At 48.3% G+C, this 19,155-nt stretch overlaps 6 protein-coding genes across 6 annotated transcripts; 3 read left to right on the top strand and 3 right to left on the bottom strand.

The window, feature by feature from the left end:
• Positions 1-1,084: 1,084 nt before the first annotated feature.
• On the bottom strand, positions 1,085-3,016 carry H6S33_001224 (uncharacterized protein; the record flags this gene model as incomplete). The annotated part of the gene is made up of 4 exons (XM_044832578.1): positions 1,085-2,379; positions 2,439-2,543; positions 2,599-2,779; positions 2,852-3,016. 4 exons carry the CDS (start codon positions 3,014-3,016, stop codon positions 1,085-1,087), a joined length of 1,746 nt encoding a protein of 581 aa, XP_044694191.1.
• A 4,054-nt stretch (positions 3,017-7,070) lies between these two features.
• H6S33_001225 (uncharacterized protein) lies at positions 7,071-8,227 on the top strand (the record flags this gene model as incomplete). The annotated part of the gene is made up of 6 exons (XM_044832579.1): positions 7,071-7,113; positions 7,307-7,368; positions 7,436-7,815; positions 7,885-7,968; positions 8,030-8,077; positions 8,143-8,227. 6 exons carry the CDS (start codon positions 7,071-7,073, stop codon positions 8,225-8,227), a joined length of 702 nt encoding a protein of 233 aa, XP_044694192.1.
• Positions 8,228-8,696: 469 nt separating this feature from the next.
• H6S33_001226 (uncharacterized protein) lies at positions 8,697-9,244 on the bottom strand (the record flags this gene model as incomplete). The annotated part of the gene is made up of 3 exons (XM_044832581.1): positions 8,697-8,798; positions 8,878-9,020; positions 9,163-9,244. 3 exons carry the CDS (start codon positions 9,242-9,244, stop codon positions 8,697-8,699), a joined length of 327 nt encoding a protein of 108 aa, XP_044694193.1.
• A 1,075-nt stretch (positions 9,245-10,319) lies between these two features.
• Positions 10,320-11,011, bottom strand: H6S33_001227 (uncharacterized protein; the record flags this gene model as incomplete). The annotated part of the gene is made up of 3 exons (XM_044832582.1): positions 10,320-10,524; positions 10,596-10,732; positions 10,790-11,011. The coding sequence occupies 3 exons, from the start codon at positions 11,009-11,011 to the stop codon at positions 10,320-10,322; spliced, it is 564 nt and encodes a 187-aa protein (XP_044694194.1).
• A 1,968-nt stretch (positions 11,012-12,979) lies between these two features.
• Positions 12,980-16,298, top strand: H6S33_001228 (uncharacterized protein; the record flags this gene model as incomplete). Its single annotated transcript, XM_044832583.1, has 4 exons — positions 12,980-13,514; positions 13,581-14,761; positions 14,825-14,953; positions 15,009-16,298. The coding sequence occupies 4 exons, from the start codon at positions 12,980-12,982 to the stop codon at positions 16,296-16,298; spliced, it is 3,135 nt and encodes a 1,044-aa protein (XP_044694195.1).
• An 864-nt stretch (positions 16,299-17,162) lies between these two features.
• Positions 17,163-17,585, top strand: H6S33_001229 (uncharacterized protein; the record flags this gene model as incomplete). Its single annotated transcript, XM_044832584.1, has 1 exon — positions 17,163-17,585. The coding sequence occupies one exon, from the start codon at positions 17,163-17,165 to the stop codon at positions 17,583-17,585; it is 423 nt and encodes a 140-aa protein (XP_044694196.1).
• Between the last annotated feature and the right edge of the window lie 1,570 nt (positions 17,586-19,155).

The following is a 19,155-nucleotide window of genomic DNA, read 5'->3' on the forward strand; positions in this document are numbered from 1 at the left end:
GTAGTATATGACATCGTGGTGCGGCGGTATTTGCAATGACAATTGGGACGGATATGGTGTAGCAGCCTCTCGATGGATAGGACACTCCATGGTTAGATCCACACATATACTCTAATAAATAGGACGACTTACAAGTGGGTCAAGACAGCCCTGATCAATAGAACCCCCGCATGTGCAGGCCTATATAAAAGGATTATACAGCTATTCAGATAGAAGGAATAAGCTCCTTTTATAGTGAACAGAGAACACGTATTTATCAGACAACTAATTGAACTCGTTGTCTTGACATAGTAATAAGAACAAGTAGCAAGTCCGCAGAAAACAACATGCACCAACACTACAATTGCCTGTACCCACCACCTCTATTTCAAGAATTCCATCGTGGTATATATGGTGATAGGGCAGTCTTGCTTACGTCTAGTCTCTCAGATGCGACTGGGAGAGAAGGTTCAGCATTGGACTTACATGGGGAGAGCACAGAACCAAGTGTAGTTTAATTGCTGGATTTGATTCGACCTTAACAAATTTCCTCCCAGTCATAGAGTCAGCAGCTGGTGAGAGCAAGTAGTAACCGAATCCGGTCCATAAACTCTAGAGCTTTAAGAATACTCAGTTCCTACAAGACACTTTTCGTTGTAGGGCTAGTCGTTGTAGGGCTAGAGTATGAGAGCCGAGCTTAAATGATTCCCCAGGATGTTTACCATATACGGAAGGTTGGTTAGAGTATATATTCACCAACAACAAGAGAGACACAGCATCTCTACACTCAGACACATCTGCACACATCACCTTGGGACATTTATACAATTGTTGGAAGTTTACTTTTATAACTTTTGAACGCTCGCGAACCTAAAGCTACAAGCTGAGAGCGAACGGGCCTCAACTGGAAAGACAAGAAAAACCAGAAAGAAAAATGCTATGATAAAATCCGGAAAACAGAAAGAACCCCCATCGCGCATCACCACATTTCATCGCCGTAACATCCCAAAACAAGAAAGAAACAGAAAAAAAACCCAATTCCAACCCTACACTCCATGTTTAGAAGCCGACCGAAGGGGTAATTAAATTATTGTACATTAACAGTCTATTCGGCCTTCTTTGACGCCCGTCGAGTAGCTTTTGGCTTCTCGCTCTCAGTAGACGACGCCTCAGCTTCCTTCTTGCCCTTTGATCCATTCTCAGCTTTCTTGGCCTCGACAGGCTTCGCGGCAGGCTTCGGAACCTTGGCCGGGGAACTCGCCATGCCGATCAAGCTGAACAAGATCGCCAAAACAGTACCAACCACGGCCAACAGGCCACCAGCCACCTCTGGAAGAGTCTGAATAGCAGCCATGGGATCCCTCCTAAGGACGGCGAAGAAGAGCTCAAGCTTGTCCTTGATGAAGGTAACGGGATCTTCCTGGAAAGTGGTCTCTCCGAGAGGCTTGGGGGGCTCCGGAACCTTGGGGGCTGATGCAGCATCCTCCTCAGCCTCGATCTTCTTCTTAATGTCAAAGCTCTCCTTCTGAAGCTTCTCGGCATCCTCAATTGAGTGACCAATGTAGATGTTGTCGAAGAGGATATCCTTAGTCATGGTCCAGAGCTCGAACCCGAGAGCGCCCATAGGTTCAAAATCGGAAGGAGTCTTGTCCTCGAAGTAGTCAGGGTTAGGGATCTTGCGAGGTGCCCATGGTCCCTTGTAGTCTGGGTTGTCGATAAGAGGAGCGGTCCATTTACCCTTGTACGCTGGGTTGGGCTTCATGGGCTTCGACCATTTGCCACATCCGCTAGCATCTTCACACTTGGGGTTTGCGACGGTAGGTGGGATCCAATCACCATCCTCCTCATCATCCCAGTCCTCGGGCTTCTCGGACTCTGGGTCTGGGATGAATTCAGGCTCATCCTCCAACCAATCTTCTGGCTTCTCGGCATCTTCATCAACAATCTCGTATGGGGCCTCTTCGTCCCAGTCCTCAGGCTTCTTGGCCTCGGGGTCAGACATCTTGGCCTTGTCGACCCAAGTCTCGGGCTTCTTATCATTGGAATCCTCGATCTCTTCAGGGGGATTAACGGAGGGCGAGAAATCTTCGAGAAGACTTCCACTCTTAACAGAGGTACCGTCGATGCGAACATCGAAGGTCTGATCGGGGTTGACAATCAAGGTGTAGAGAGTTGATTGCTTAGTAATGCGGGCCATTGGTGGGGTCTTCAAGTGCTTCTCCTCATATTCACCAGTCTTCGGGTTCTTGTGCTTGAAGATAAAGTGGACTTTGTTGGTAGCACCACACTTGTCGGGACCGAACATGATCACGTAAGGCGAAGCATTCGAGAACTCCTCGGCGTGGAGATCGGCGTTCTCCTTAAGAAGCTTAAGGTAGGCACCACCACATTCCAGACCATCTAATGCGCACAAAGTCAGTACAAGAGGGAATTGGATAGAGATGTGTTGAGAAACGTACTTTGAAGCTTGACTTCGTACTGTACGACCAAAGACTTCCCCTTGTTGTCAATGGGTTTGGAGAACTTTGCAGAGATGGCATGATGAGCAGCAACGTCCTTAACAACTGTAAAGAATTATTAGTAAACTTTAGCTTTGATTTCGAGCTCAGTATAACTTACCAAGACCTGCATCACCCTCAATTCCCTTCAGCGTGGTGGGCTCCTCGACAGACCATTTTCCAACGTAGGTCCACTCCTCGTCACCGGTCTTGTCGTTTTCCTTCTTCGCATGTGAAACCTTCCACCTAGACTCCCAGCCCTCGGTGAATTGCTCAAAGAAAGGCGCCTGAATTACGGTAGGCTATTTTTTTTAAGGGAAAGGGTCAGAATTGCTTCCTAACTAGCTTCCAATTATTGCCGGGAGGGAGCTTACAGTGAATGCAGGTTTCGCAATTGCGGAGGTAGCTGCGGCGGCCTCTGAGCTCACCACAGAGGCGGCGTCACCGAGAGCATCATCAATGTCATCGGCCATGACACCCCCAAAACCCATCAAGGCAACGGACATAAGCCCGTAGGCGACACGAGCGTCGAAGCGCATCTTGATTGTATTAAATGGGACTAGCAAGTACTAAAGACAAAAACGAATGCAAGTTGATACCTGTAAATAAGGGAAATGTATGCGTGAAATTGGTGAGACAGAGAATGAGTATGGAAGAGGAAGAGCAAACGGCAGGAAGAGATGGAGGTAAAGGTCGAGGTTCTTGTAAAGTTCAGAAGAGGCCACCTTTGAAGTGTGGGTTAGCTTAAGGCGTCGTGTGCTTTGGGATTAGTGTGGGAGATGGGATGGCGCTAGTCTCAATGTGGTTGAGGACACGTTTTGCTCTTTCTACAGCTTCCCCCGTAGTGCATTTAGAGCTTCTACAACGTTCCATCGCCGTATTGTGAAACATACGCCCTGCGGCTCGTTAAGGCACCCGCTCATCTGAAGAGACAAGCCTACTTTACCGACTTTTCAAAACTACCTGTAGCTCTCACAGACATGCTAATCGAAGGCACGGCAGAAACAGATTCATGATCTGCATTGAATCTTTGATTACCGTAACTGCATGAATTCTAGCGAGGACCCATAAAGCACACTCCACCTCCTATACAAAAGAAGAGGGCACCTGTAGTAGGTATAAGAAAGGCCATTGACACTCGAGGAGAGATGATGACCTAGGATCCCACGCCTATGCTAGTAACCGGCCGGCCGGCAAGACGTCTGTCTTTCCCTACCATTGCTATCGTTATCAATCAAGCTTCGAGTGCTCTGACATGACCTATATAGACCTGTTTACTTGTAAGAAAACTATTCGGTAGTTAATCTCCTTCATGAGCACGGGGAATACCCGGATAATTATCCGGCAACCAAGATCCAGATCTTGTTCCTGGGGCCAAACTCACACAAACGGATCTCCTGGGACAGCTGACAAAGGACACATATCAACAGCCCTTTTCGAAATCTGAGACCACTCCGTACCTAATATCGCGGTCAACGGTTCCCCAGTAAATAATTTAGGCTACCGGATCAATCTTCGGCGTTCGGGGTGCATTAACCCTAGTCTTATTCCTCCCAAATGTTCCGTCGGCGAAAGCCTTTTTCTCCACATTTCACTCACTGATTATCACTCGGTGAGCCTTAAACTCAGTCCATCTTTATCCAGTGACAGTGTCGGTAAAACTAAACATTAGTCAAGCACCCCTTCAATTTCTGAGGGCAGGAAGTGATCCATGCATCGAATCTTCCTTAGTACAGCAAGCATGTTAAATCCAAAATTATTCATGTCTTTAGTCACTGGTGCAGATATGGGTTTCTAGATTCCTATAGTTAATGGTATGTCTCGGGGACATCGAGCAGCTCCGGGGTTGTCTCTTTCATCAAACAAAGGCATATGCCCCCCAAACCCAGAGAAACTAAGGATAAGTGGCGACATCGCCGCTCCGGCATCTTTGGTGCATGCACCAGATCCGCCAGCCAAAATTGGAGCAGGTCCTCATCGGTTCGTCCACCATATGTAGATTTGTTTGCTGCAGTGCCAGTGATAGTGATCAGCCCAGCCCACCTACCTACATGATATTCAGTAATGCGACTTGTGGAGATACAATGGTTCAAGCCGAGAAACCCAAAAAAGGTCTATCCACCGGGCTGCCCTTGCTCTACACTGACCGCACCGGCCTGTGCTCAATGAAAGATTATCTGGCCTTGAGATTATCAGAATATTATTTACCTCCAATACTACACGATAAGTAAAGCGTCTTCCGTGATGGAGAACAGGTATATGGGTTTTTTCTCTTTCTTTCTTTCATCAATGGATGTCCTATCCGCTTGTCGTATCGGCCGCCATTCTGTTAAGAAGCAACTTCCCCGTATCCTACACATAAATTAGCAACCGAACAGGAGCTTTACTCCTATGGAGGTCCTGAAGGCGTTTCTCATGAACGTTTTTGCCCCATAGTTTTGCAACCTATCCACTTGAGGCCCGAGTTTTTGGCGCCGTTTGTTACAATTGCCGATGTATTCTGTTGTCATTGGGGGGGAGGAGAGTTGACGTTTAACCTTCCTTACGGAGATGACGGGGGAAGAAGGGGAAGACGAATGGTGGGGTGGATCGGTGTTGGTGGTATAACAGCGGTTTCATGCCAAGGATAGCATTTTCGGTGACTATATGTACTCTTAAGGTGTGTCATTTATGTCATAGCAAACCTTATTTTCTGTGCCGCATGCGTTATGCCTACGTGTAGGCAGCATTGCGTAATGGAATCACAGATCATCACTCGATCGCCAAGGAGCCACCTCTTGTTGGATATGTGCATACATGTATTGGCTGTTCAAACCTGTCATGTTGACACCTATCACTGTCATTTCGGCACCTGTCACTGTGGACGCTTGTCCGATCCGTAACTACATGATATACCTATACGTAGTTAGGCACTTTATCGAGATAAGAGCTAAATCACTATCTCATCCTACTTTTTCAACACCTTTCATGCTGTTTTTGTTATCAACCCATTAAAACTCCCATGCCGTCCATAGTCAGTGTGCTTATGAGACGTGAGTTTGGCATCGTGCCAACAGTTAGAACACGGAGTTCTAGGTGCACGTGCGGTTCCCCTGGATGCAGATATAATCTCGATGACGACGACAGCGATATTATTGAGGCCATTTAAGATGAGGCGCTTCAGTGCCTTTATGATCACCGTTGCCAAACTGTCTTTTATGAAATACTATGTTGGGTATGATGTGACGATTTATCCGAGTGATTTTCTATGACGCACTCACTAACATGCTTGTATTGACAGTCACTCTACCAAAGTATTTATAACAGGCCTTAACTTGCAGTAGCGAAACTGCCTTTCTTGGATACACTTCTGACTTCATATTAAGTTCGAACAAAGGTCATGGGGTTGAGCTCGTGTTCCCAAGAAGGTCCCACAGCTGCAGTTGGCAGACCTTTTGTCTCGTTCTGTTTTTCGCTTCTTCACACACATCCAATCCTTAATATCAAACCATGATCACGATCGCCACGAATACAGTCTTTCCCAGTGAGCGAGCACACAACGGACCGAGCAGAGAGGACCTCTGCCATACAAAATATTCCTTGGCTGCAAGTTCAGTGCCAAATTTTGTATGGTGGAGGTCCTCTCTGCTCGGTCCGTTGTGTGCTTGCTCCACAGGGAAAGACTGTATCATTGGAGGATGTTTTTCAAATATAAGATTCATACGAATGAGTTTAGAGAGGGCGGAATCAACACATTTGGCATAGCACAGTACGTACATGTGTCTTGGTTGTTTGAAAGCCAAACACACTTGTGGTGAATAGCACTTACTGAGAAGTACGTACGTCGCTCAATCGTACAGGAAGCTAAACAGCAGAGATCGAGAGCCGTGCTATTGTTGAGTCCCAACGCCTGATTCCGGCCTACCAAACCCCCACTCCCGAAGGCCCCCAAAACTTCCCACAACCACCAAAAGCGAAAGTTCTATTTTTGTCGCCGAAAAAGTTAGTTGGCGTGCGCGTTCAGCCTAGGTGAGAGTCCCGATCTTCATCGGCAATGATTGATTTTGCATATTAACCCACACTGTACGTCAGATCAGCCGCAGGACAATGTGATTTATTACGTACGGTACATACGACCAGGCAGAACCTCTGGGCATTTTTGTTTATTCGATCCGTCCCTCAGATCGACGGCATACTTTTTTGGGCTGCAATTTAAGTCCAGCTGTTTTGCTTTTGCTCGCGACCATAAAAATGTCCAATGCCAAGCGGTTGACTGATTACTCTGGGCCGCCTGCCTGTCTACTCGCAATTTCACAGCGTTTCCGGACGCAACTGCTATTGCATACACAGAAAAAACCCGCCAAGGCTATCTTTTGTATGGCATGCAATAGTGGTCGCGTCCGGAAACGTCAAAAAACTACGAGTACCTAGCTGCACCTGTCTGTCCATGCACTGGCTAAGCACAGCCACCAGGGTGCACAAAAACCTCGATACGTAGTGGGGCAACAAAATGGCGTCAACACTGGATTGGATCCTGAGAAACGAACGACGATAACCTCCTCTCCCCGCCAACCCCGCCCCCGCGCCCGCTCGACAAACCGCAAATCACCCCCAATGGCGGACAGCATAAACAACGATGCGCTCGTGCGCTCAGAAGGTAAGCCAATCCAACCAATATCTATATATTATCTATATACATGCTCCCGCCGATTTGAAGCCAATATATTCAGCAATTGCTCTTGGAGAACTTGCACTTCAGAAGCCCCGAGACTAGCTACTATATCTCTGCTCTATAGCGACTTCAAACCAGCCTCGCAAGTGCAAAAAAACACCTACTAACCCCCCTCCAGACCCCAACCACCCCGCAAACCTCATCTGCAGCCTCTGCAGGAACTTCTACGACCATGGCTGGGTAAGAAGCCACCCACCCGCACCCGCACCCACAGCGTATCATGACCCCAACTAACAAACCTCCCTAGGTAACCGGCACCGGCGGCGGCATCTCCATCCGCCACGCCGACCACGTCTTCCTCGCGCCCTCCGGCGTACAGAAGGAGCGCCTAGCGCCCGAAAACATGTTTGTCATGGACTTCACCACCAAAGAGTACATTCGGCGACCACTGGAGCTCAAGCCATCAGCATGCACACCGCTGTTCATGGCGGCTTTCACGAAGCGCGGTGCGGGAGCGTGCATCCACACGCACTCGCAGGCGGCGGTGCTGTGCACGCTTATTAGCCGTGGGCGTACCTTCTCGATTGCGAATATTGAGCAGATCAAGGCGATACCGAAGCCGAGTACGGGAGGGTATTGCGGGTATTTTGATACATTGACGATACCGATTATTGAGAATACGGCGCAGTGAGTAGTCAATTGGGATCTGAGAGAGTTAAAGAAAGGGTTCTTTACTAATATTGGTTGGGCATGTAGTGAGGAGGATCTGAGGGATAGCTTGGAGCAGGCCATGAATGAATATCCAGACACATGCGCGGTGCTTGTTAGGAGACATGGAGTGTATGGCCCCCCCCTCCACCGCCCGGTACTTCTGAGATTTTGGGTGCTGACGAGAAACAAGTTATGTGTGGGGTGACACTGTCTGGAAAGCCAAAACACAGTGTGAAAGGTGAGACGCTTTTCTCCACGCAGCTGATTTTAAATTGACTCTGACGTATGTGTGTGCTGTGACAGTCTTGATTATCTTTTCCAGCTCGCTGTCGAGATGCACAAGCTCGGACTGGATCCAGCAGGCCCCATTACACCCGTTGAGGAGTAGCAACAGCTCAACATCGCCAGGTAAAACGAAGCAAAAAAGATCATGACCAGAATCTAACCACCATACATTGTAGATCATGTGGGAGGGGGAAAAACGTAGAGACTTTGTACAGCGGAGATCCCTCCCTAGGTTTATGTACAATACGTAGATGAGAGAATTACTGAGATTATATCATGCTAGAGTAAATTAATTATTCACGGCCCCCATATGCTGATGATTTATTTGAATGAATACGAGGTAACAATTGAAAAAAAATGAATGAGGGGAGCTAAAAATAACACATCATGGTCGTGGTGGGATCATCCTAGAACAGCAGTGAAGTAAACCTAAACCAACCCCTACCCGCACCCGCACCCGCACCCACCAAAACCCGCAAAAGAGAAAGTATTGGCACACCCGTCATATCCGCCTCTCTGCATACTACACAGGGAAGGTTTGATGATCATGGTTTGAATGACATTTTATGCGCTTAGTACTTACTACAACGACCACCATCGCCGCCGACCTGTTCCAAAAACGCATCGATGTATACCTTTAAACCGTCCTCATCCTCCTCCGGCTCCAGCTCCAACTAAATAACACACCAGCAATATTAGCAACGCAACCTCACTCGACAACCACACCACCATAACCACCACCAGCGCACATACCTCAGCAATCGTCTTGTCATTCACCAGCCTAACCCCGTCCGAGTGGAACCGCACACTGCTCGGGTTGATGCCCTTGGTCTTGCAGTACGCATTGGCGACCTTGTAGAACGGAGCACTGGACTTGATCTTGAACGCCAGCTCACCTAAATATTGTGCGCCCCGCAATTAACACAACATCACACCAGGCAAGCTATGTAGCTAGCAGTACAGCAGCAGGTAGGTAGCTTGGTAGGTAGCAGTCTATGAGGCAGCTTGGGGGAGGTTGGAGTGCTTTTCTATGCTCACCATGCTGTTGAGAGCGCACTATTATTGTAAGTGGAGCGCCTGGCGCAATGGTCTTCGGCTTTATATCTGGTTTCACGTCCATCTTGTTTCGGCGTGTTCTGGAAGAATAGTGGGGCGAATCCTGCTGGTGGTACGGTCAATGGAAGGGGGGGTGGGAGGGGGTGGGGGGAGGAGCTCGAGCGTATTGAGCTATTGCTATGGAGTTACTATGTAAGGGTGTGATTGAGGCTGAATCCCTGGGTTGGGTGTTGGGTGGGTAGGAGAGGAAGGAGACGCGCCGGGCAGACAACGTGGGGTGGGGCGGCGAGAAGCTTGGGCGGATGTGTGGCGACTGTTGTAGTAAGTTAGGTGAGGTGGGCAGGGTGGGTGCACGCGACGTAGCGCGGTACGGTTGCTACCAAGCTTTTTGATTCGTATGTGGGTTTCTAATTTCGTTTGGAGGAGGTGATCAAAATAGCTAATTTCCCACCCTGCACAACACCGCATACCACCGCAACCACCAGCTTGTTATTGTTGTTGTTTTTCCTTTTGTTGCTCCGCTCGTAGAACGTCACATGCCTGTATCCCATCTGACGTTTCACGGATTCTTAGCCTACCATTTCCTAGCTCGGTAAGTAATCTCTATTAGGGTAAACCCCCCCAATCCCAATCCCTAACCCTGACCACAGCACGTTGCAGTTTGACGCGAGACATGTAGGTATCTCATCCCCGCCGTGCAGCAACAGTGAGGAATTGACACACAAACACGGTATTTGGATGTTTTTGTTTTTGTTTTTGTTTTGTTTTCCTTTCCATTTTTTTTTACAAACGGTTCATGAATAATAATACACACACGCACAAAAAGTGCCCGCCCCAGTCCAAACCAAGCCCACCCTCCCATTTTCATAATTGACCCAACATTAAAACCGCCTCACCGATATCCTTTGAGATCATAACCACCCAAACCGTTGTTAAAAGAATAGGCCGAAAAAATACATCAGAACCGAAAAACACCAGTGAAAAAGATAAACATAAAAAAAGAGAAAAAGAAGAGGATTGATTTCTTGTCGAAAATCCACTTCAATTCTCCTGATTAAAGCACATAGCGTACAGGGTCGCAGAATAAGCACATTAAGACCCTGACCCTATCCACACTACCCAGAAACTCCTTGTGGTGTTTACAAGACAATGATGCCGGCGGCAACGGCGAAAAGGGCGATGAAGGAACCAGTTACGGTGTATCCAGCAGCAGCGTTACCCGAAGCTGTGGCAGAAGCGTTAGCGGTTTCGGTCCCGGTAGAAGAGCCAGATCCAGAGCGTGTAGAAGTACCGGAGGTGCCAGAGGCGGAGGCGGACGATCCAGTTCCAGTGGCAGTTTGAGATCTATTGGAAGCACATCAATTAGCATTCAAAGCCTCGAATTGTGTATATTTCCTTGGGGTTGAAGAACTTACGATCCAGATCCTGTGGCAGCAGTTCCAGTTCCAGTGGCGGTGGCAGTAGCTCCAGCTCCGGTGGTGGACAAGAACTCATTCGTGATGCATGACTGAACACACTTAGAAAAGGCGTCGGTCTCTGCGGCGGTACCGTTCTATTCATTCTCAGTTAGTTCACGGTTTATCACTCGTGAAATACATTGTTGACTTACGCCTTGAGGGCAAGCGGCAGCACATTCGTTGGTTGCATTGACCATAGAGGCATCTGGGGCCGGGACACCCACACAGGATGCCTGGCAAGTGACATCGCCAGTATCGCAAGCGTTAAGGCAGACGGTGGTTGGGTTAGGAGCGGCGGAAGTGGTAGTCGACGATGACTGAGCAGCAGCAAGGGCAACGAAGCCAACGGATAGAAGGATGGCGGAGAATCTCATATTTGCTAGTGATGGGTGAAGAGAAAGGTTACTTCTTGTGGTTTGCTGAAGAGCAGTTATTAGGGGGTATTAGAGTAAGTAAGTACGAGGTGCAGATTGGAGCGAGTGTGTGGACTGATGAGAAGGAAGGGAAACAGAAGAGACGAGAAGTCACCAGTTTAAGTACTGTGGATGTCTGTGGGTGTAGAGCACAGAATGGAGCGGGCAAGGGATGCATGGCAGGAAAACTATGGGACTGGGGTGCATGGTGTGAGACAAAAAAGACGAACTCTTTTCCACTTCCTGCCCCTGCAGGCCTGGGCAAATGATGTGCGACTAACGGGCAGCTGCATCGTTCAAGTCCCTGCAACTGGTTACTGGGGGGCGGGATAGGGGATTTAGTTCACTATCTAATTTCACAGTCGCAGGGGTTACTAATTTGGCTTCAAGCCATACATCCCAATGTGATGCAGCATTTACTATTTTTGTAAGCCTCTCTGATTTCTGTCCAATCTAGAGGACGTGGATAAATTAGAGCCAACCTCGGCGCGGCAATTACACATTTTTGTTTCCTGGCAATCATTTTCATGGATCTCTATCTGGAATACGGGTTATCTCAATGCTGGCTGTTACTTTATGTGCCTTCAGTGTGTGTACTTAATTTTTTAGATTCAAAGGCACTGCGCGTGCAGCCGTCTGTATTGAATAGATACGAGTCCTTGATGCCGAAATCGTCTTGAACGACTGTTAACAGAGAGAGAGAAAGGAGATTACGTACATGCAGTCCCATGATTCCTTTGCGTTCTACAGTCCTCTACGAGCCTTGCAATCGGATTAAGTGCCAATACAGCCGACCTTCCCGGGCCACACTCTCCTGATCAGTGATCATCACTTCCTCAAAGCGTTGGCATACTCTAAATAAATACTCTAATGTTTATGTACTCGTAAATTCATGACGTTTCCGAACACGACTGCTATTGCATACTATATAAAAAAGCGCCAAACCCACCTTTTTGTATGCCATGCAATATCGGTCGTGTTCGGAAACGCTATGAACTTACGCGTAAATAGGAGCCTTGCCTCCAGGTCGCTAACGGTACATGTAGGGATCCCTTCCTTTACCTCAAAGTAAACATTGCAATATCCGGCACTACGTACCGAGTAATCGGAAAACCGAGGAAGGGATATGTACTCTAAAGTTTGTGATGAAGAGCTGCATTCGGCATACCGAAGGGGTCTAGAGGATTGTCCTATGCCCGAGAATTCTGGCGATTTTTCCCCAGCGCGTGATCTAGGCTCAGGCCATTGAGGGCAGGTACATGACACAATGTCACAAGATCTAAGCAAGCGTTGAAGCAGCGCTCTGGTAAATTTCTGTTGTTGACAGCAGTTAATATCATTACCAATTTTTGTGAGTCGTGGTCGGCTGTACTCCTACAGAACGCATTAAAGGGGTTGGTTCGGGTTACATGTATTTCCTAGGAGACATGTATCAGAACCAACCCGGGGCGTTCTTGTACCTGGAACCGGTACGTCGCACGAGGGAAATACTATCATCGGATAATGCGTACATAGATTCCTTTTTTCTGTTGTTCGAAAACATCGGACCAGTGGAATTGGATTAAGGGTCGTTATGTATCTTGAGTATTTTTTCTGACATTTAGAGGTTTGGAGCTCTTGAGCTGAATGTCTGTTCGCTAAATCCCCTTCATTTCGGGAGCGCGTGCGTGTGGCTCCCCCACAAATGAATCCCCAGCTCACGATGACTTCATTGTTCGTTATTAAAGCGCACTGATTTGAAAACGCAATACTCTATTCCTGAGATATCTTACCGTAATTTGCACTTGCATGGGGTTGCACCGCGATAGGCTGTGTGTGATAGGTACCGCCAAGATTTATCGAAACCCAAGATGAATAAGCGTCGCGGTTTACGCGACCCAACGCGTCTTCCTGCAACCTGCGGCAAACGACAATAAGACAACCGCCGCCATGGACAGTGACAGTGACGACTTTGGGAGCGATGATTTTGGAGACATTAATGACGATGAACTTATAGCAGCTGCTACCCAGGCCGAACTGGCTGCCCATTCTCACCAGCGACCACCACATTCTGCACAGCAGAATAGCAGCGCTGGGGATGTGAATGGTAACGGTGGCGGTGACGATAATCTGTTCCTCTCAGACGATTTTGACTCCGACGTCGAGCTCCCAGGTGCTTTGGTAGCACCGCAATCGTCGGATTATGGGTCTCAAAGACCTCCGCCTTCCACTGGACAGCTCCGTCAGGCTACTCTCTTCGGTGGAAGAGTCCCAGACGAACCTCCGGGGTCCTCAGCCCGTCCCCGAAATGTCCACTGCTATCCGCTAGCTAGTACTCAAGCTCAAGAGCCCCCGACACACCATAAGATTGACCGAGAAGCCGCGAAAACATGGGTCTACCCATCCAATGTTAGTCATCGAGAGTACCAATATTCGATTGTTCACAAAGCATTGTTCTCCAATATTCTCGTAGCTCTACCCACCGGTACGCTACAAGATACCCTCACTCCTCACCCCGAATCGAGCTAAGAGATTTTTTAAATACATGTAGGTCTCGGGAAAACCTTTATTGCTGCAACTGTAATGCTCAATTGGTTCCGATGGGCTCCCGAGTCTCAGATAGCATTTTTAGCACCGACCAAACCATTGGTTGCCCAACAGATCGATGCATGCTACAACATTGCCGGTATTCCGAGAAGTCAGACAGCAGAGCTGACAGGTGCCGTGAATGCCGATCTACGCCGGGAGTATTGGGAAGAGAGAAGGGTGTTTTTCCTCACCCCACAGACAATGCAGAACGATATTTCTCGCGGAATCTGTGATCCGAAGAGAATTGTCTGCCTGGTGATCGATGAAGCCCATAAGGCCACTGGGAACTATGCGTTCGCTACTGTGGTTAGTCAGATTCGAAAGGCGAATACTTCTCTTCGTGTATTAGCACTTACAGCTACTCCGGGTGCCACAATCGACAAAGTTCAAGATGTTATCGACTCTCTTGGCATCGCTAGAGTCGAAATCAGGAATCTTGAATCCATGGATATTCAACCATATGTTTTCAAAAAACACATAGTGACCCAAGTTTTTGAGCTCACAGAAGAGATTGTTTTTCTCCGCGATCTGTATTGCGAGTGCCTACAGCCTCTCCTCAAGAAATTGAACGATGCAAAGGCCTATTGGGTCACCGACCCTAAATCGCTAACCATGTTTGGTCTTAATAAAGCATCCCGGGACTGGATGGCGTCCAATGCCGGCCGAACCGCAAACCGGGGACTTAAGGGCATGCTAATGCATGCATTTTCATTCCTATCATCATTGGCGCTGCCACTGCATTATCTTACGGAACATGGAATTCGTGTCTTCTACCATAGCCTGGTAAATATCCAGAATGAGATATTGTCTGGGAATGGTGCAAAGTCGAAGCTGGGGTTCATTAATGATGAAAAATTTCAAAAGGTCATGAGACGTGCACAGGGAATGATCGTGGACGAAGATTTCTCAGGACATCCAAAATTAGACTATATGGCTGGGGCAATATTGAAGCATTTTGCAGACGCTACAGATATGGATGAGAAGCGAGAGACCAGAATAATGGTATTCACAAGTTACAGGAGCAGTGCAGAGGAGGTTGTGAGGGTGCTTAAGAAGCATGAGCCAATGATCAAACCGCATATTTTTGTTGGTCAGCAGGATTCAAAGACAGCTGACGGAATGAAACAGAAAGATCAAATAGAGGTTGGATTCTCTATTCTAACCAGATAACAGCGGAGGAAACACTGCTAATTACAGGACATGTAGATCATCAAAAAATTCCAACAGGGCATATATAATGTAATTGTTGCCACCAGCATTGGTGAGGAGGGCTTGGATATTGGTGAAGTTGACATGATTGTTTGCTATGATCAAAACAAAACACCTATCCGTATGGTACGATAATCTCCCTTTCAAAGTTAATAAGCGAGTCCTAAATCTTTGACCATAGCTCCAACGCATGGGTCGTACTGGGCGTAAACGTGAGGGTCATGTCCTCGTCTTGCTCAGTAAGGGAAAGGAAGAAGAGAATTACAAAAAGGCATGGGACGATTACCGCTTCATTCAGAACGAAATCGAGTCTGGTAATAAATTCGACTACCACCATGATGAATCACCACGGATACTACCTAGAGACATCCAACCTGTTGTTGATAAGAAGGTAATTGAAATACCGGTTGAGAACACGCAGCCGGAAACGAAGCGGACTCGTGCAAAGCCGGGCAAAAAAGCAAAAATAGTGAAGCCTTTTTTCATGCCGGAAGGTGCTGAGACGGGCTTTGTAAAAGCGTCGAGAATAGGAAAGGATGATTCGGAGGAATCAGAGGAGGGTGTCCCCATGGAGGAGCTGGCGCCGTCATTAACGGACCCTGAAGCTGGCCTTTTAAATGCTAGCGAAGAGCGAGAACTCAATCGCCGATTCAAAACCGTATACGGCACCGACGAAGAGATGGAGCACATTACTATCCCTGGAACAGACAAATTCCCAGCGTTCCAGCGAAATCTAACAAAGACACGATACGTAAAACACGGCAGAGCAACCAAAAGCTTGGTACGGCTGTTTAAGAAATTCACCACCATAGACGAGGATTTCATCAATACATATATGCAGAAATTCGACCCTGAGGTATTAAAGTCACCCCCGGAACCAATCGTACAAAAATTTCAACCCAAAACAAAACCTTTCAAGCCAGTCGTACCGGCGGGCAAGGGCCTAGTCGAACGGTCTGGAAATGTACCCAAGCCTTCAAAGGCAAAGGCAAAGGCAATCTCCAAGCGCCCTGAGCCAGCTGTGAAACGGAAACGCAAGGCCTCCGATAGTTCGATAGAGGAGGAAAACTCGATAAACCTGGCAAGTTCGCCAGGTGGTAGCGACGAGGACAAAGACGAGGACAAAGATGAGGATGTAGTGATGATAGAGTCCGACTCAAGTCCGCCCAGAGCCCAAAGGAAGAAATTCTCAACTGGGACATCAGACGAGGAAGATGATGATAAAGACGACGGTAAAGAAGATACTGATGACGATGACGACGACGAAGTGCTACCCAATTTCACAGAAATGATCCAAGGGTTCCGCACTGCAAAGGCGAAGCCAAAGGTTTCGGTGAGGCCGATGACATCGAAGGCTGCAAAGGCTGCGGCTAGCAAAAAGAACAATATGGCCATGAGGGTAACGAAGGTGACAAAGAAAAAACCAGTAAAAGGGAAAAAGACGAGGAAGTATGATAGTGATGAGGACTAGAGGAGCTGCGTTTATGGTTAGTTTTTTACTATAGATCTAGTCTTTTTCCTTTTTCCTGTCTTGTACACTACCTACTATCCGTCATTTATTATGCTATTATCGGACGTATGAAGTTTTGGTGTTCTCTTTTCTTCTACCTTTGTAGATACGCAATAACCTAAATCAACGTAGTCCTAATATTCAAGGCCCTATTCTGCTTGGCTCACCAAGTTGCCTAGTTGGCTAACGGAGCGCCTTATCCACCCAATTGGCGAGGGGAGGGCGACCTGTTTACGCTGCAGCCCTAGGCCCTCACGCCGAAGGTGAAATTCTACCCTAGCTGCCTTTGAGTTTTATAAACCTGTGCGCCTTCCTTTTCTAAACTAAAGCCAAAGCGAGTGGGCATCGTAGTCACTTGCTCAACGGAATACATATATCAAGCACGCACCTCACCAGGTATGGTATGTCTGGTAGGGGTCTCTTGGTGAGGGGTTCAATACCGCTAACCCAGCGGGACACTCCGTTGGCTAGTGGAGCAACTTGGCTGGCGGAGCAGACCAGTCCTCGCTTAACAACGAATCTCTTCGTGGTTTGCGCAGGATCACGCAATATCACTCGACCATCATAACCTCCCAAAATAATCTTCTAATATCAGTACCGCAACAACAACAGCAACTACAAATCCACTACACCAAATTCCCTAAACATGCCAATACGTTATCCACTACCCACTACGTAACCTAGCGCTATAAGCCATCACCTCGCCCCAAAACCAAAACCAACTCCGCCTCACAAAAAGTGACGCAACAATCACCGCACCATCCATCCCCCCCCCCTAAAAAAAAACCACCCCCCCACTCCCGCCTGACAATCTTAAAATCCACAATGTGCCAAATGCTGTTCATCTATCACACCACCTGCGGGCACCGCGGCTTCACCAGAACCCCGCTCACGCCCACCTGCGGCTACAGCTGCACCCTGCTTCTAAAGCACCTCGACGTCCCGCATCACTGTACCGAGTGCAGCAACATCCCCGCCGCGCCGGGGGTCGCCGGGATGATTCCGTATATGCGGGCCCCCGAGCCCCGGCCCCAGCGGCGTATGCAGGTGGTGGAGAAGAAGGAGGAGGGGAAGGAGGGGGGGAAGGAGGAGGAGAAGGAGAAGGAGAAGGAGAAGGAGAAGGAGGGAGGGGGACCGAGTGAGGGTTATGGGGTGGACTGGCAGGGACGGTTTGCGGCGGTGCTTAGAGGGGTTGTGGGGGAGGTTGGGGCGTTGGTTGTGGTGGAGATGATGAATGGGAGGGAGTGAGCGTGGAGTGCCGTGGTACGGTCGGTGTCTGTGGACATTCTAGGGAGAAGTAGGGCTTATGGGCCTTAACATAATCTAATAATATCTTCTCTAGTAGTTGAAATCCTTATAAAAAAGCATTACCAGAATTATTCGAGGATGATCTTGAGCTTCATAGGCCCTTGTGTCAGTTGGTGTCAATGATATTTATCTCATCAATTAACATTATAGCTCCCAGGGTCCCGTGCGGCAGTACTGACCAACCCCATAGGAGTAGCGGGCGAATAAAAGGCTCCCTGACTTGCTTGTGTGTGTATTTACCACCCGAAAATATACCAGCCTCATAAAGCCAACCCACCTTGAGCTCTTTCCTAGCTACCCCATGCATGCGCAAAACGCACCCCAAGCAACACATCTACCCCTACCAACCCTCCCTCTCCCCGCCCTCAGATATGCCCCCTACTACACTAGGCCCCCACTTCCAAAAACCATTCTCACCTAGAGACTAGCCGGCCGTGACCCCCCAACCCCACCTCTTTATCGAAACGAAAGGGAAATGATCGGTTCTACATGAATTGCAGTGCTACCTTCGAGATGGTGAAGGCCTATGTCCGGGCATGGTGTATTAACGATAGTAGCCAAAGTCTGGCTGCTTGTGTGTCTGCTGCATTGGTTGAGATGCGGCGGTCGAAGTGGGGGCGGCTGAGGGTCGGGCCACGGTGTTCAAGTCGGGCCGAGACAGGCCTCCTCTAGGTCCGAGCCCGAGCCTAAAGGTAACACTTACTCCAGAACAGATTTAACAGAGAACTACATTTTTCTGCGCCAAAACGAGGTTCGATATCTACGCCCCCACCATGGTGACACATCCATCGCCGCCGGTGAGGTTCCCACGCTGATTACATATCAACTCATTGACAGCACAGTTCATGCATACATATACGTGTAGATAGACACGCAGCAATTGACATATGTCACTCCCGCTGTGGACCAGGTACAATTCCAATACATATGATCCATAGGGCCACAACCAGAAGAAGCACATACCCCAGCTACATATCATAATACTAATATACATGTAGTTCCACAACCGCGCCCCGCATTCCCCCCGTCCCACAAGATAGCCCACCTAAGCAACCTCTACCGGTGAAATGTGGCACACACAGATAATTACTCTAAAGGCTACTCTATTCTTAATTCGAAATTCAAGATATATAAATAGCCACGGAGCTAGGGCCAAGCTGGCCATGACTGACAGAATTCTAAACCGGGGATTGGCCCTTGTTTGGGCGTTTAGGTTTCCTTAGGACACTGTACACAGAAGTTGGTTAATTGGTTGTGGATGGAGGTCATGGACGGCCTTCATCTCCGGGTTAGCTTGGTACACGCCACCCGTCCTTCGGCTCTGTCGGCGAGGGGAGGGGGGGGGGGGTTGATTTGACTGGGCTTCTTACTGGTTGAGTATAAGGGAGGGAAATATATATTGAGGAGATCAGTGTTTGATGTGCAACCCCGCAAACAAACACGCGGACACGATACTACTCTGGAGAATATTATGTGTTGGATGCATGAATAGGTGTCGATATAGGAGAGA

Source organism: Morchella sextelata (assembly GCF_020137385.1).
Source record: "Morchella sextelata strain SCLS chromosome Unknown scls_10, whole genome shotgun sequence".
Taxonomy (NCBI): Eukaryota; Fungi; Ascomycota; class Pezizomycetes; order Pezizales; family Morchellaceae; genus Morchella; species Morchella sextelata.